Consider the following 17,129-nt stretch of genomic DNA (forward strand, 5'->3'; position numbering starts at 1 on the left):
GCCCTACACACTGGCTGATCCGCCGCCAAGCTGCCCGACGGCGGATACAGCCGACAGGGGGGAGTGAAGTTACACTGTCTCACCTGTGTGTCTCTATGAGCCCCGGGCGCAGCAGTCAGCAATGTTGACGTCATGCTTCTCGAGTCCCGCATCCCAACAGCCTAGCAAAGTGGGTGACAGCAGTAGTGGCGGACTGGAACACAGGTGTAAAGTGTGCGGCAGGCGCCGCAGTGCCTGAGTGTACCCAGCTGCACACTTACACCACTGACGACTCTAGTCTCTACATTAGGGTGTGCCTGTGCACACCAGGTACACCCTGTTTGCACACCTATGAGTACACTGCTTTCTCCGGGGCAGCCACAGCGGGCTGCCCCTTCATGTGCCCCGCTCATAGGCAGCTGCCTAATGGAAGCACCGTCCCTGGTTATAACAGTAAATGAACCATCAGTTGTACTATGGGGGTAATTCCAAGTTGATCGCAGCAGGAATTTTCTTAGCAGTTGGGCAAAACCATGTGCAGTGCAGGGGAGGCAGATCTAACATGTGCAGAGAGAGTTAGATTCGGGTGGGGTGTGTTCAAACTGAAATCTAATTTGCAGTGTAAAAATAAATCAGCCAGTATTTACCCTGCACAGAAACAAATAACCCACCCAAATCTACCTCTCTCTGCACATGTTACATCTGCCCCTCCCCTGCAGTGCACATGGTTTTGCCCAACTGCTAAGAAAATTCCTGCTGCGATCAACTTGGAATTACCCCCTATATACAGCAAGGCGGACAGGTCAGCTATATATAATTTGTTAATGCATTTAATCTGGTCTGTTAGATATCTCCTATGACCTTTTTGTGTACTCTGCCAATTATTTTAAGATAAAAATAAAGTGATATATAGACTCCTCATATAGGCAGGCTGAAATGCGCGAACAGTGACATGTTTGGGCACCCAAACAGTAATTTTTGCGTTGCGCCCAAGAGTTTGATTGGGTTTAGCTGCTTTAAGTGGATAAATCCAACCTCTAGGACAGTGTTTTTCAACCACTGTGCCGTGGCACACTAGTGTGCCCTGAGCAGTCTCCAGGTGTGCCACCATAGAAACAGAGCCAACCTGTCAGTGTTTTGCCTCTACTGAGGCCCTGGAACGACCAATACTAATGGGTTTAGTGGTTGCAGAGCCAATTCCAATTTTGGGCCCAGGCAGTGTTGGGCTCTTCAGGCTTTATCAGATGTGACTCAGGCGTTACCTATGGAGAAGCTGCGACATGACATCCTAGGACACGCAACTGCACCATGCACCACCATTATATTTGAATGTGCCTTGGCAATATTTAAATCTTGTTCAGTGTGCCACGAGTTGTAAAAAGTTGAAAATCTCTGCTCTATGGGCACGATAATCAAAATGAAAAAAGATCAATTGAATATTGCCCCGCAATCTCCCGTCACTTTAGACAGGAGATTGTGTGCGATATTTCAATTGAATATCGCCCAATGTGTGTATTTGTACTGTCCCCTGTGCATAAGCTGTGTGTATACATTGTGCTCACCTGTTGCTGCCTTAAAACTTGCCAGTATTCAGTAAAGGTGGATATGCACAAGCATGACAAGCTGTTGTACATGAACTACAGGCTGAGCTGATAGTATGCATTGAAATGTTATAATTTAGAAAATTTTGTGGTAACATTACCATTCATTGTTACAGCAGATAATATTTACAGAAGCTTGGTGGACACAATGAGCGATTTGTTTTGGACTGTGTATGCGTCAGAGTCATACTGCCAACTCAGATTACCGGCGCGGTTTCAGTGAGTACGGACGGTGTAATGGTTAGCATTACTACCTCACAGCACTGAGGTCATGGGCTCAATTCCCACCATGGCCCTAACTGTGTGGAGTTTGTATATTCTCTCCATGCTGCGTGGGTTTCCTCTGGGTACTCTGGTTTCTTCCCACAATCCAAATATATACTGGTAGGTTACTTGGTCCTTGACAAAAAAAATTACCCTTGTCCTGGATATCAGGAACACAATGAAGGTGTATCTAAAAAATAAACATTTTATTCCACAGATTAATAAACACAATAAAATAAATAACCAACGCGTTTCGACTGATGTATTTTTCAAGGTTGACACGTCCCAGTTATAACCAGGCCTCCACAGCTGTTTTTAGCTTATTTTTTCTTTCTTTTATTGTGTTTATTAATCTGTGGAATACATTTTTTATTTTTTGGATACACCTTTATTGTGTTCCTGATATCCAATTTTTCTCCGCATACCTATTTCCACTTCATCTGTGGTACGGAACCACCGATTGGAGCTAAGAAGTTACGAGGACCCCTAAAGAAACCTTTATGAACGTGCTTCCACTTATTCAAGTGTAAGTTGGGTACGCCAAATATATCTATCATTGTCTTACTTATGTCTGGTGACCTTTGCTGGGTTATGCGGGATTAGAAGCATTCCCATAGAGGATAACCCACTTATATGTGTCCCTTACCCTTTATGGATGTGAGTATGGTACGCACACCACCAGCCTAAGAAAGCCTATAGTAAGGAAACTTGCCTTCTGGACAAAAAAAACTACTACACTATTGGTCATCCGATTTCTGTCATGCTAACTGTATGAAATTAGCAGTCCAAATTCACATAGATTCGCATTTATGGGCGAACATGAGCGATAACAGTTCGGCATTCGCGAGGGTGGGGGGCACCCTAGATCTACCTTGCCTCCGGGCACCAGGGATGAAGTTACGCCACTGGCGGGGCAGGTTCAGGAATGTTTGCTGGTGCTCCAGTCTTCGGCACGCGGTGGCTGAATGCCAAAAGTGGCCCGCAATTCTTCGGGCCTCCGACAACATCTCTTGCACGCCCCTGTCGTTTTTTAAATAATTCTGCACCACCAAATTCAATGTATGTGCAAAACATGGGACTTCTTGGAATTTGCCCACATGTAATGCACGCACAATATTGGTGGCGTTGTCCGATGTCACAAATCCCCAGGAGAGTCCAATTGGGGTAAGCCATTCTGCGATGATGTACCTCAGTTGCCGTAAGAGGTTGTCAGCTGTGTGCCTCTTATGGAAAGCGGTGATACAAAGCGTAGCCTGCCTAGGAACGAGCTGGCGTTTGCGAGATGCTGCTACTGGTGCCGCCGCTGCTGTTCTTGCTGCGGGAGGCAATACATCTACCCAGCGGGCTGTCACAGTCATATAGTCCTGAGTCTGCCCTGCTCCACTTGTCCACATGTCCGTGGTTAAGTGGACATTGGGTACAACTGCATTTTTTAGGACACTGGTGACTCTTTTTCTGACGTCTGTGTACATTCTCGGTATCGCCTGCCTAGAGAAGTGGAACCTAGATGGTATTTGGTACCGGGGACACACTACCTCAAGCAATTCTCTAATTCCCTGTGAATTAACGGTGGATACCGGACACACGTTTAACACCAACACAGCTGCCAAGGCCTGAGTTATCCACTTTGCAGTAGGATGACTGCTGTGATATTTCATCTTCCTCACAAAGGACTGTTGGACAGTCAATTGCTTACTGGAAGTAGTACAAGTGGTCTTCCGACTTCCCCTCTGGGATGACAATCGACTCCCAGCAGCAACAACAGCAGCGCCAGCAGCAGTAGGCGTTACACTCAAGGATCCATGGGAGGAATCCCAGTTAGGAGAGGACTCATCAGACTTGCCAGTGACATGGCCTGCAGGACTATTGGTATTCCTGTCTAAGGAAGAAATTGACACTGAGGGAGTTGGTGGTGTGGTTTGCAGGAGCTTGGGTACAAGAGGAAGGGATTTAGTTGTCAGTGGACTGCATCCGCTGTCACCCAAAGTTTTTGAACTTGTCAATGACTTCTGATGAATGCGCTCCAGGTGACGTATAAGGGAGTATGTTCCTAGGTGGGTATTGTCCTTATCCCTACTTATTACAGCTTGACAAAGGCAACACACGGCTTGACACCTGTTGTCCGCATTTGTTTTAAAATAATTCCACACCGAAGAGGTGATTTTTTTTTGTAATTTGACCAGGCATGTCAATGGCCATATTCATCCCACGGACAACACAGGTGTCTTCCCGACCAGGTGTCTTCCTGGGTGCCTGACTTAAACAAACCACCTCACCATCAGAATCCTCCTTGTCAATTTCCTCCTCAGCGCCAGCAACACCCATATCCTCATCCTGGTGTACTTCAACAGTGACATCTTCAATTTGACTATACTGCTCACAACAATGCAGCACAGAGATAGATAACTTGACACAGAGCTGCAAGATACAGCAATGGCCTACTGTACTGTACTATATATGTATACTACTGGTCACCAAAATGCTGCACTGTCCTACTATATACTGCTCACAATAATGCAGCAGAAATAGTATACTTGACACCAGTGGCGGATCCAGGGGGGGCATTCGGGCCCGTGCCCCCCCCTGTCATTAGTGGACTCCGTCCCCCGTCCGTCCCCCTTCCCCCCCGGCGCCGGCGGTCCCCCCCCCCCGCTTGTGTCACTGAGACACGATGCCGCTCAGTCCGGCAGCAGCGTGTCTCAGCTGTCAGGAGCAGATCGCGGCTATGTCTGGCGGCATGTAGCGGACTTCAAACCTGCCGCCGGTTCGTGAGCCAACCAGAGCTAGCGGACCGGCAGCCAATCCGCTGCCGGTCCGCGAGCTTTGATTGGCTCACGAACCGGCGGCTAGTTTGAAGTCCTACACGCCGCCGCCACCGGCGCCAGACATAGCCGCGCTCTTCTCCTGACACCCTCAGAGCCGGGCAGAGAAGCAGCAGCAGCGGTAAGCTGCTGCAGCACTGCTGTGGGGGCATTTGTATACCTGCTGTGGGGGCATTTGTATACCTGCTGTGGGGGCATTTGTATACCTTGCACTGTGGGGCATTTGTATACCTGGCACTGTAGGGGCAATTGTTTACCTGGCACTGTGGGGGCAATTGTTTACCTGGCACTGTGGGGGCATTTGTATACCTGACACTGTGGGGGCATTTTTTGATCTGGAACTGTAGGGGCATTTTTGGATCTGGCACTGTGGGGGCATTTGTGGATCTGGCACTGTGGGGGCATTTGTGGATCTGGCACTGTGGGGGCATTTGTGGATCTGGCACTGTGGGTGCAATTGTGGATTTGGCACTGCACTATTGGGGGCATATGTCTGTGTATCACGTCTCATTTTAATTGGCCACACCTATTTTTTTGGCACGCACGCCTCCAGCGCGCGCACACAGTACCTGTCCTCTATGGGACACTCTTTGTCTGATTGGTCGCCGCTTAGCCCCGCTGGGAGTGCACCATTCTGGTGAATGGGGCGCGTGTGTGTCACGGACACGTGCGCGCCCCAGGCGCGGTGATAGGCCCAGGCACAGACGGAACTCCATCTGTAATGTAAGGGGGCATAAGTCAGAACAAAAATATAGTGCTATGGATTGTTTGAGGTAGGGGGGCCCCAAATCGGTATTTCGCTTAGGGCCCCATGAGGTCTAAATCCGCCTCTGGCCGGCGCCGCACAGGGAGATGACGGCACCCGCTGAGATTGTGTTACCAGCGGGCGCCCGTCTCTCCTCACCGAAAGCCGGAGGCAGGAGCTCAGTACTGAGCTCCGGCTTCCGGCGCTGTCACTGTGCAGCGTGCGCTATGGCAGAGACGTCAGTCATGACGTCTCTCTCATAGTGCTGAGGAGAGGAAGCCAAGAGAGGAGGATGCCAAGAGAGGAGGACTGCAGTGGTCTGGAAGAGGGTATGGGGCTCGGTCAGTATGATGTTTTTTTTTCTTCCTTAGTGCAGCGGCGGGGGCATCTACTGGGGTCAAACTACGGGGGGGACATTACTACTGGGGGGGCATCAACAAGGGGCATTACTACTGGGGGCATTATTACTGGGGGGCATCTACTGGGGGCATTTCTACTGGGGGGGTCATCTATTGGGGGCATTACTACGGAGGGCAGCTACTGGGGGACATTTTTACTGGGGGGCAAACTACTGGGGGACATTATTACTGGTGGCATCTACTGGGTGTATTACTACTGGGGATATTAGTACTGGGGAGCATCTACTGGGGGCATTACTACTGGGGGGTCATCTATTGGGGGCAAACTCCTAGGGGGCATTACTACTGGGGGCAAACTACTGGAGGACATTATTACTGGGGGGCATCTACTGGGGGCAAACTACTGGGGGGCATCTACTGGGGGCAAACTACTGGGGGACATTATTACTGGGGGCCAACTACAAAGGGGCTAACTACTGGGGGCAAACTACAGGGGCATTACTACTGGCGGCGTAACTACAGGGGCATTACTACTGGTGGCGTAACTACAGGGGCATTACTACTTGGGGGCTAAACTACAGGGGGGCCAAACTACTGGGGGCATAACTACAGGGGGATAACTACAGGGGCCAAACTACTGGGGGCATTACTACTGGAGGCTAAACTACTAGGGGGGCATAACTACAGAGGCTAAACTACAATGGGGCAAACTACAGGGGGGCATTACTACTGGTGGCTTAACTACAAGCAGGCAAACTACTGGGGGCATTACCACTGGGAGGCTAAACTAAAGGGGGGGTAAACTACTGGGGTCATAACTGCAGGGGCATTACCACTGGGGGCATAACTACTAGGGCGCTAAATGACTGGGGCATTACTACAGGCAACATTACTACTGGGGGCATTACGGGCATTGCATAAGGGGCACCACTACTATGGGGTCTATATAAGGGGCACTACCAGTACAGTGGACACTGCATAATGAGCGCTACAACTGTGGGCATTGTATAAGAAGCGCCATCTCACATGTACCGAAGCCGCACGCAAATGTACTTGCCCCTTCCATGGTGCCCCCCCTATCATTTTCTTCTGGATCCACCCCTGCTTGACACAGAGTTGCAAGATACAGCAATGGCCTACTGTACTGTACTATATATGTATACTGCTGGTCACCAAAATGCTGCACTGTCCTACTATATACTGCTCACAATAATGCAGCACGGAGATAGTATACTTGACACAGAGCTGCAAGATACAGCAATGGCCTACTGTACTGTACTACTATAATTATATACTGGTGGTCCCCAGTCCCCACAATGCAGCACACAGAGCACAGATATTTGCAGCACACTGAGCACAGATATGGAGCGTTTTCAGGCAGAGAACATAGATATTTGCAGCACACTGAGCACAGATATTTGCAGCACACTGAGCACAGATATTTGCAGCACACTGAGCACAGATTACGGAGTTTTTCAGGGAGAGAACACAGCCACGTCCTCTCCGTTCAATCTCCAATGCACGAGTGAAAATGGCGGCGACACGCGGCTCTTTATATAGAATACGAATCTCGCGAGAATCCGACAGCGGGATGATGACGTTCGTCCGCGTTCGGGTTAACCGAGGAAGGCGGGAAGATCTGAGGCTGCCTCGAAACCGTGTAAAATAGGTGAAGTTCGGGGGGGTTCGAATCTCGGAGAACCGAACCCGCTCATCTCTAGTGGTAACCAATGGGGAGACTGGAGCTGCAGCTCCAGCCTCCCCCTGCTCTCACTGCAACCTACCTCCCCCACTGCCTGATGGCGTATTCTGTGAGGCCACCCCCCCCTGTGATACCACACCCCTTAACTGGGATCACGCGTGCCTTAGGTGCATGTGCAACTATTACTGTTCCCTTATCATGGTGCCCCCCCTTTCATTTTCTTCTGGATCTGCCCCTGGCACGTTTGATCTGCGATTGTGATGGGAACGTGCATTGCATCCCAATTGCACGAAAAGGACATGCAATGTGACACTTTTCATGCAATCCATCTGAGCAATCTGTCTTAATTGCATGAAAACAGGCCACATCGCACTAGTGTATGGGGCCCCACTTCAATCAAGAAAGTACAGAAAAATAGGGGGTAATTCCAAGTTGATCGCAGTAGGAATTTTGTTAGCAGTTGGGCAAAACCATGTGCACTGGAGGGGGACAGATGTAACATGTGCAGAGAGAGTTAGATTTGGGTGGGTTATATTGTTTCTGTGCAGGGTAAATACTGGCTGCTTTATTTTTACACTGCAATTTAGATTGCAGATTGAACACACCACACCCAAATCTATCTCTCTCTGCACATGTTATATCTGCCCCCCCTGCAGTGCACATGGGCCCTCATTCCGAGTCGTTCGCTCGGTATTTTTCATCGCATCGCAGTGAAAATCCACTTAGTACGCATGCGCAATATTCGCACTGCGACTGCGCCAAGTAATTTTACAATGAAGATAGTATTTTTACTCACGGCTTTTTCATCGCTCCGGCGATCGTAGTGTGATTGACAGGAAATGGGTGTTACTGGGCGGAAACACGGCGTTTTAGGGGCGTGTGGATGAAAACGCTACCGTTTCCAGAAAAAACGCAGGAGTGGCCGAGAAACGGGGGAGTGTCTGGGCGAACGCTGGGTGTGTTTGTGACGTCAAACCAGGAACGACAAGCACTGAACTGATCGCAGATGCCGAGTAAGTGTGGAGCTACTCTGAAACTGCTAAGTAGTTTGTTATCGCAATATTGCGAATACATCGTTCGCAATTTTAAGAAGCTAAGATTCACTCCCAGTAGGCGGCGGCTTAGCGTGTGTAACTCTGCTAAAATCGCCTTGCGACCGATCAACTCAGAATGAGGGCCATGGTTTTGCCCAACTGCTAACAAAATTCCTGCTGCGATCAACTTGGAATTACCCCCATAGAACCTTGTTTTTCAACTTTAAAGGTCACAATATGGGTCATAAGAAGTGCAAAGCCACTATGTGACTATTTATCAGTGCCGTAACTAGGCATTTTAGTGCTGTGTGCAAGAAACGACAGTGCCCCCCCCCCCCATGTAAGACAGGGGCGTGGCTTCATGGGGAAGGGGCATGGCCATAAAATAATAGCAATTCATACTACGGTGCACAGTAGTCTACATTATTCAAATTAAGCTGCACAGTAGAGCCACTACACCAGGTAGAGCCCCTTTTATACATTACAGCAGACAGTCTCCCTTTTAACACATTGCTGCAGCCAGTCCCCCTTTTTACACATTGCGGCAGACAGCGTCCCCTTTTTTACACATTACAGCAGACAGCGTCCCCGTTTTTACACATTACGGCAGACGGTGTCCCCTTTATACACATTGCGGCAGCCAGTCCCCCTTTTTACACATTGCGGCAGCCAGTCCCCCTTTTTACACATTGTGGCAGCCAGTCCCCCTTTGTACACATTGCGGCAGCCAGTCCCCATTTTTACACATTGCGGCAGCCAGTCCCCCTTTTTACACATTATGGCAGACGGTGTCCCCCAAAGAGAGAGAGAGAGAGAGAGAGAGAGACATACTTACCATCTCCCCGCTGACAGGCTCCTCGTGCAGCTCCCTCGGTGCAGGCAGGTGAGAAGGAGGAGGAGGGAGGGGGACTGGAGCCGCAGCAGCGCTATTTCATTGGTAGTAAGCGCCGCTGAAGCATCCCCTTCTCCTTCCGTATTGGCTGCCCGGCGCTGCTGTGGATGCTGGGATGGAGGAACCGCATCCCAGCATCCACAGCAGCGCCGGGCAGCCAATACGGAAAGAGAGGGGGATGCTTCAGCGGCGCTTACTACCAATGAAATAGCGCTGCTGCGGCTCCAGTCCCCCTCCCTCCTCCTCCTTCTCCGCTGCCCGGCACTGCTGACTTCTCCCTCCACAGCGCGGTGCACGGCGCAGACTTCAGAGGCGGCATGTAATGAGTCAATTTGACTCATTACATGCCGCTGGCCGTGCGCCCTCAGGGCAACTGCGCTGTGTGCCAAGCCCACTTGGCACACACGTAGTTACGGCCCTGCTATTTATTAACATTATTTTTACTAAAAGAATATGAAAAGGGTGTATCCACGCCCTTTTCACATTATTTTAGTATCACTGAATGTGTTATAGGGCATTTGGAACATTTTTCATTAAAAAACACCTGCTCCAAACCATTTAATTGTCATTTTTTAGTAATCCACATCGCATTTCCCATACTTATCATGGGAAATGTGAGGTGGACGAATTTACTAAAAAAAAAAAAACGTGAAAAAACACTGCAGTGTGCCCTGTGATAATAACGCCGGCTCAGGCTGGTGTAATCACGGGGCAGCACTGCGATCTGCAGCCTCTTGCCCAGCTGTATCTGCCCCCCGGCAGAGAAAGCTGTGCCGGACCCGTGTGATCAGCTCTGTGTGTCTAATGGACACACCAGCTGATAACCTTTAAATAAAACAAACAACATACTGTACTTACCAGTGCCAGTAGCCGGTGATCGGTGCTCCGATGAGCGCTGCCAGGTCCTCCATGTGCTGCGCTGTGACCCCTGTGCAGTAAAGTGATGCTGCAAAGTGGCAGCTCACTTTACAACACTGGGGATCACACACAGCAGCAGCAGGATCCGGCGCCCGGCAGCCTCCTGGAGCAGCCGACACCGGCTCCTGGGACTGGTAAGTATAAATCTGTGGGAGGGGGCTCTTTTGCGGCACGGGGGTAGTCGCAACAAGGGAATCACGACGGCGGTGGTAGTGATCGGAGGCGGCGGATGGGCTATTTTTCTAAGAAAAATACCCTGATGATGCTGCGGAGAGGCATCGCAGGGACAGAGCTTGCTGGTAGCCCCCAGGTTCATTTTCACGGTGAGCTGCTACACCGTAGAGTGTCGGCCAGCCCTCACCATACCTCCCAACTTTCTAGATGCCAGGGTTGGGAGACTTGCGCGGTTATTCGCAATGGTGCCATTTGTCCAGTCACGATACACCTTCACCGCAGCAGCACGCGGACAGGTCACACACTGCGCTGTGTCAGAAATACTTTCACCCTTGGTCCGAAAGCCGATAATCATCCCGTTATGCAACTTGGATAAATCGCTCCTTTTACCCATGACTGCAATGAGTGATATGTGTGCAGACGGCCTATCGCACACCTTATATACCCACCAAGACAGCGCCTGATACGTGACGCATATCATGTCACATGTAGTAGGTGGTCATTATAATGTGTATATACAGATATATATATATATATATATATATATATATATAGCCAGTGATGGTTCTCTGGGATGGATTGCTGCTCCTCTCCTCTATGCAAAAAGAACCAGGCGGCACTCCACGGATTTAAACAGGTATAAATGTATTGAAAGTGAATCAAAGCATTACAAGCATAGTGTCCACTATGCTTGTAATGCTTTGATTCACTTTCAATACATTTATACCTGTTTAAATCCGTGGAGTGCCGCCTGGTTCTTTTTGCATAGAGGAGAGGAGCAGCAATCCATCCCAGAGAACCATCACTGGCTACATTATGAAAGGAGGGCACCCCGGTGGCTGTTAAACGGACAGTGAGTGCCACTATCACACGTATGGATATATATATATATATATATATATATATATATATATTAGTTATGTGCACCGGACATTTTTCGGGTTTTGTGTTTTGGTTTTGGATTCGGTTCCGTGGCCGTGTTTTGGATTCGGACGCGTTTTGGCAAAACCTCACCGAAATTTTTTTGACGGATTCGGGTGTGTTTTGGATTCGGGTGTTTTTTTCAAAAAACCCTAAAAAACAGCTTACAATATTATTTTTAGTCCTACAATTTGCACCGAGGTCGCTGGATGGCTAAGCTAAGCGACACAAGTGGCCGACACAAACACCTGGCCCATCTAGGAGTGGCACTGCAGTGTCAGGCAGGATGGCACTTCAAAAAAATTGTCCCCAAACAGCACATGTTGCAAATAAAAAAAGAGGCGCACCAAGGTCGCTGTGTGACTAAGCTAAGCGACACAAGTGGCCGACACAAACACCTGGCCCATCTAGGAGTGGCACTGCAGTGTCTATCAAGACAGGATGGCACTTCAAAAAAATTGTCCCCAAACAGCACATGATGCAAAGAAAAAAAGAGGCGCACCAAGGTCGCTGTGTGACTAAGCTAAGCGACACAAGTGGCCGACACAAACACCTGGTCCATCTAGGAGTGGCACTGCAGTGTCAAGACAGGATGGCACTTCAAAAAAATTGTTCCCAAACAGCACATGATGCAAAGAAAAAAAGAGGCGCACCACAGGTATAGAATGTAGATGGATAGTATACTTAATGACGACACAGAGGTAGGTACAGCAGTGGCCTTCCTTACCGTACTGCTATATATAGTATACTGGTGGTCACTGTGTCAGCAAACTGCAAAACTAAAATGCACCACAGGTATAGAATGTAGATGGATAGTATACTTAATGAATGACGACACAGAGGTAGGAGGTACCGCAGTGGCCTTCCGTACTGCTATATATAGTATACTGGTGGTCACTGTGTCAGCAAACTGCAAAACTAAAATGCACCACAGGTATAGAATGTAGATGGATAATATACTTAATGAATGACGACACAGAGGTAGGTACAGCAGTGGCCTTCCGTACTTCTATATATAGTATACTGGTGGTCACTGTGTCAGCAAACTGCAAAACTTAAATGCACCACAGGTATAGAATGTAGATGGATAGTATACTTAATGAATGACGACACAGAGGTAGGTACAGCAGTGGCCTTCCGTACCGTACTGCTATATATAGTATACTGGTGGTCACTGTGTCAGCAAACTGCAAAACTAAAATGCACCACAGGTATAGAATGTAGATGGATAGTATACTTAATGAATGACAACACAGAGGTAGGTACAGCAGTGGCCTTCCGTACTGCTATATATAGTATACTGGTGGTCACTGTGTCAGCAAACTGCAAAACTAAAATGCACCACAGGTATAGAATGTAGATGGATAGTATACTTAATGAATGACGACACAGAGGTAGGTACAGCAGTGGCCTACCGTACTGCTATATATAGTATACTGGTGGTCACTGTGTCAGAAAACTGCAAAACTAAAATGCACCACAGGTATAGAATGTAGATGGATAGTATACTTAATGAATGACGACACAGAGGTAGGTACAGCAGTGGCCTACCGTACTGCTATACATAGTATACTGGTGGTCACTGTGTCAGCAAACTGCAAAACTAAAATGCACCACAGGTATAGAATGTAGATGGATAGTATACTTAATGAATGACGACACAGAGGTAGGTACAGCAGTGGCCTACCGTACTGCTATATATAGTATACTGGTGGTCACTGTATCAGCAAAACTCTGCACTGTACTCCTCCTATATAATATCAGTCCCCACAATAAAGCAGCACACTGAGCACAGATATGGAGTGTTTTTCAGGCAGACACTGTATACTGGTGGTCACTGTCAGCAAAACTCTGCACTGTACTCCTGCTATATAATACAGCTGCTCCCCAGTCCCCACAATTAAGCAGTGTGAGCACAGATATATTATGCAGCACACCGAGCACAGATATGGTATGGAGCGTTTTTTTCAGGCAGAGAACGGATAAAACTGGTGGTCACTGATCAGCAAAACTCTGCACTGTACTCCTCCTAACAGCTGCTCCCCAGCCCTCCCCACAATTAAGCAATAAAGCAATCAAGTTCAACAATAAACGGAGACGACGCCAGCCACGTCCTCTCCCTATCATCTCCAATGCACGAGTGAAAATGGTGGCGACGCGCGGCTGCTTATATAGAATCCGAATCTTGCGAGAATCCGACAGCGGGATGATGACGTTCGGGCGCGCTCGGGTTAGCCGATCAAGGCGGGAAGGTTCGAACCTGCCTCGGACCCGTGTAAAAAGGGTGAAGTTCTGGGGGGTTCGGTTTCCAAGAAACCGAACCCGCTCATCACTAATATATATATAATCTAAATCAAACTAATTGATGTGTATTTCAGGGGCTAAAACCCACATTTACTAACATTTAAAAATCAATCTAAAAAATTGTGTTAGTAAATACGTGCTTTGGCCTCTGAAACACATCACTGATTAAGATCTATTTACAATAAATAATAAAAAATAAAATAGAAATCGACCTTCAGAAAATATACCCCTGTGTCTATAAAGGGCCACAGAAAGGATTTATCACCCCCTGGTACAGCTCTGGCAGTGTCTCACTATAATCTATTCCAGGATATATATTTATATACAGATGTAATATCTAGTATAAAGCAGGTGAGAGTACAGGCTACTGTAACAGTCTTATGGGCTGTACTTACCTGTGGCTGCCAGAGCTGAGAGGATGCACAGGAATCTGAGGACTGGTCCCATGATGAATCGCAGACTCTAGAAGTGTATCAGACTAGTACTGCACAACAATCAACAGGGTCCTGTTATTAAATAGACCTGGGGGAAGGCGGGGCTGGGTAAGTTTTCCAGTGCTAGTTTTTTTTTTAAATCTGTTTATTGGTAAGGAGAAAAATATAAATGTAACACACACATTGCATACAACAGTTGTACAGCTATTCACGCCACCCAGCGTTGTCTGTTGTTTCAGTTTAAAAAGGGCTATACGTGGGCGTTTGTTTGTCCATATGAAGGTATTGAGGGCCTTGTTAATTGTTTGTATATCTCGTTTGGTCAGAAGATATGGGAGCATTTGGATCGGGTATAGTAGACGGGGAAAGGAGATCATTTTGTATAAATGGCATCTACCTATATATGAGATTGGTAAGGTTTGCCAGCGTGTAAAATCTTCAATCATTTTGTTAATGGCATGGGAAAAGTTCAGTGGGTACAGTTCGGCTAGGGTTGATGAGAAGCGTAAGCCCAGGTAGGTTATGAAACCAGACGCCCATTTAAAGGGAAATCTGGAGCCCCAATTTCGTGCGGCCTTGGGTCCAAGAGCCAAAGCTTCTGTTTTATCGAAGTTGATTAAGAAGCCTGAGATCAAGTGAAAATCATGTAGCGTGGCCAGTAATGAAGGGAACGCCTTTATGGGATCACTAAAATATAATAAAAGGTCATCCGCAAAGGCCGAAACTTTCACTGGTTGTGTGCCAATTTTTATTCCTTCCCAAGCAACATTTTGCACGCAGGTGCGTATCAGTGGGTCTAGAGCTAGGTTAAAAAGTAAGGGAGATAGGGGGCATCCCTGGCGCGTACCTCTATGTAAAGAAAAGGCTGGTGTGTTCAATCCATTAATGGTTAGGTGGGCTTGTGGATTAGAGTAGAGCATATTGAAGACTTTAGTGAACCCCTCTCCAAATTGTTGAGTGTGGAAAATTCTAAGTAGATGTGCCCATGATACCCGGTCAAACGCTTTGTCAGCATCACAGCTGACCACGAGTGCCTTAGATGTTGTGGAGTCCTTGACACTATGTATTGCTGCTATTAGGGTTCGTACATTATGTACTGATGTTCTAGTTTTAACAAACCCCGTTTGGGCAGGGTGTAAGATACGCATTAGTATCGGTTGGAGACGAGTGGCCAATAGTTTTGTGAATAGTTTTAGATCTTGGTTAAGAAGAGATATGGGTCGGTAGGACTGGACATATGATGGGTCTTTACCCGGTTTAGGGAATACTACTATTCTAGCTTCGGTGAATCTCGGAGGTGGTGGGGACCCTTTCAGCAGTGAGTTAAACAACGTCAATAAATATGGTGTTATGTGGGGAGCTAGCATTTTGTAATATACTGCTCCAAACCCATCTGGGCCTGGTGATTTCCCATTGTGAAGTGACTTAATCAAGAACAACAGCTCTGTGTCAGTTATAGGGCACGTTAGTGATTCTCGTTCTTCCTCTGTCAATGTAGGTAAGTTAGCTTCGTTCAAAAACTTCATACCCTCTGTGGGTCTATCTAAAGGTGCCGCATATAGGTTTGAATAGTATTGTAGGAAGGTGTTTGACATCATTTGTGTATCCATAGTTGAGGAAGTCGGGTCGGTATGTAAGCTAGTTATACGGGATGGGGCAGTGGATGATCTCACTAAGTTGGCCAATAGTTTACCCGACTTATTACCCCCTCGGAAGAATTTATTCCTTTGTACGTCATAGGAGAAACTGGCTCTCTCGGTGCAAAGTGCATCATATAGTTGTTTCGCATCCATATAATTTTGTCTGTTGTCTGGGGAATCATGTAATGTCAGTGTGTTATACGCTGCGGTCAAAGCCTTGCTCAGGTCACTCAGCTGGGTATTCAGATGTTTACGTTTTCTGGAAACGTATTCTAATATTTGTCCTCGGACAACTGGTTTGGAAGCCGACCAAAACAAATTAATGTCGTTCTCATGAACCTTATTATCCTCAGTGTAGTTAAGGAAGGCTCTGGTGAGAAATTGTTTAAAGTCCTCAGAAGTTTCTAAGTAAGCGGGGAAACGCCAATTATAGGACCTAGGTAAGGGAGTATCTAGGTTGATTGATAACCAAATCGGAGCATGGTCCGAGAGTGAAATTGGTTCAATTTTAGTATCCACTACATGATGTAAAAGAGAATCAGTGATCAACCAATAATCTAGTCTGGAGGAGGAATGGTGTGGGTGGGAGTAGAAGGTATATTCGCGAGCGTCTGGGTTACGAATTCTCCAGGGGTCGGACAGACGTAGAGAAGTGGTGAGTAAGGTGAGTGAGGGTGGAGTGGTGATCGCATGAGTACCGGATGTAGCTGTTTTGTCAATACCAGCTGACTGTACACAATTAAAGTCTCCTCCCATGATAATTTCCCCCTCTGCCCAATCTTGCAAATTTTTGTAGATATCAGAAAAGAATGATGCGTTAGGGCCATTAGGGGCATATATGTTGGCTATCGTATAGGGCGTATTTAGTATTTTTATTTTCAAAAACAGGAATCTACCCTCTTGGTCGACCAAGCTATCTAAGATAGTGGCAGGGAGTGATCTATTGAGGATAGTAAGTACTCCTCTACGTTTGGATGTGAAGGAAGCTGTTCTATACTCTCCAACCCACGTGTCCCGTAATACATTCGGATCTGACATCCGCCAATGAGTTTCCTGCAATAATACTATATCTGGTTTCAGTCGTTTCAGACAGGCCAGTACCTTTTTCCGTTTAATTGGAGTATTAAGTCCATCTACGTTCCAGGATACTAATCGAAATCGTGACTGCATTATCGTGGAAGGGTCATGAGTCGACGGCATTCAGCCGATACCAACCCTAGGCCATTCACGGGGAATAATATACCATAACTGTCGATCCCAGTCCGTCCCAGCGAGCGGACCGATGTGGATCGTTGATGATAAATAATAAGTGTAGATCCTCAGGTACATTCCTATCATTA

The 17,129-nt window shown here is 47.4% G+C and overlaps 1 protein-coding gene across 1 annotated transcript in view; it reads right to left on the reverse strand.

The window, feature by feature from the left end:
* LOC134966954 (phospholipase A2 inhibitor NAI-like) overlaps positions 1–14,236 on the reverse strand; it is a 197,694-nt gene extending 183,458 nt beyond the window's left edge. Inside the window, exon 1 of the mRNA XM_063943967.1 lies at positions 14,111–14,236. Within this exon, the coding sequence (XP_063800037.1) occupies positions 14,111–14,162 (52 nt within the window). The 5' untranslated portion in view covers positions 14,163–14,236. The remainder of the gene's footprint in view (positions 1–14,110) is intronic.
* Between the last annotated feature and the right edge of the window lie 2,893 nt (positions 14,237–17,129).

Source organism: Pseudophryne corroboree, chromosome 10, assembly GCF_028390025.1.
Source record: "Pseudophryne corroboree isolate aPseCor3 chromosome 10, aPseCor3.hap2, whole genome shotgun sequence".
Lineage (NCBI taxonomy): Eukaryota > Metazoa > Chordata > Amphibia > Anura > Myobatrachidae > Pseudophryne > Pseudophryne corroboree.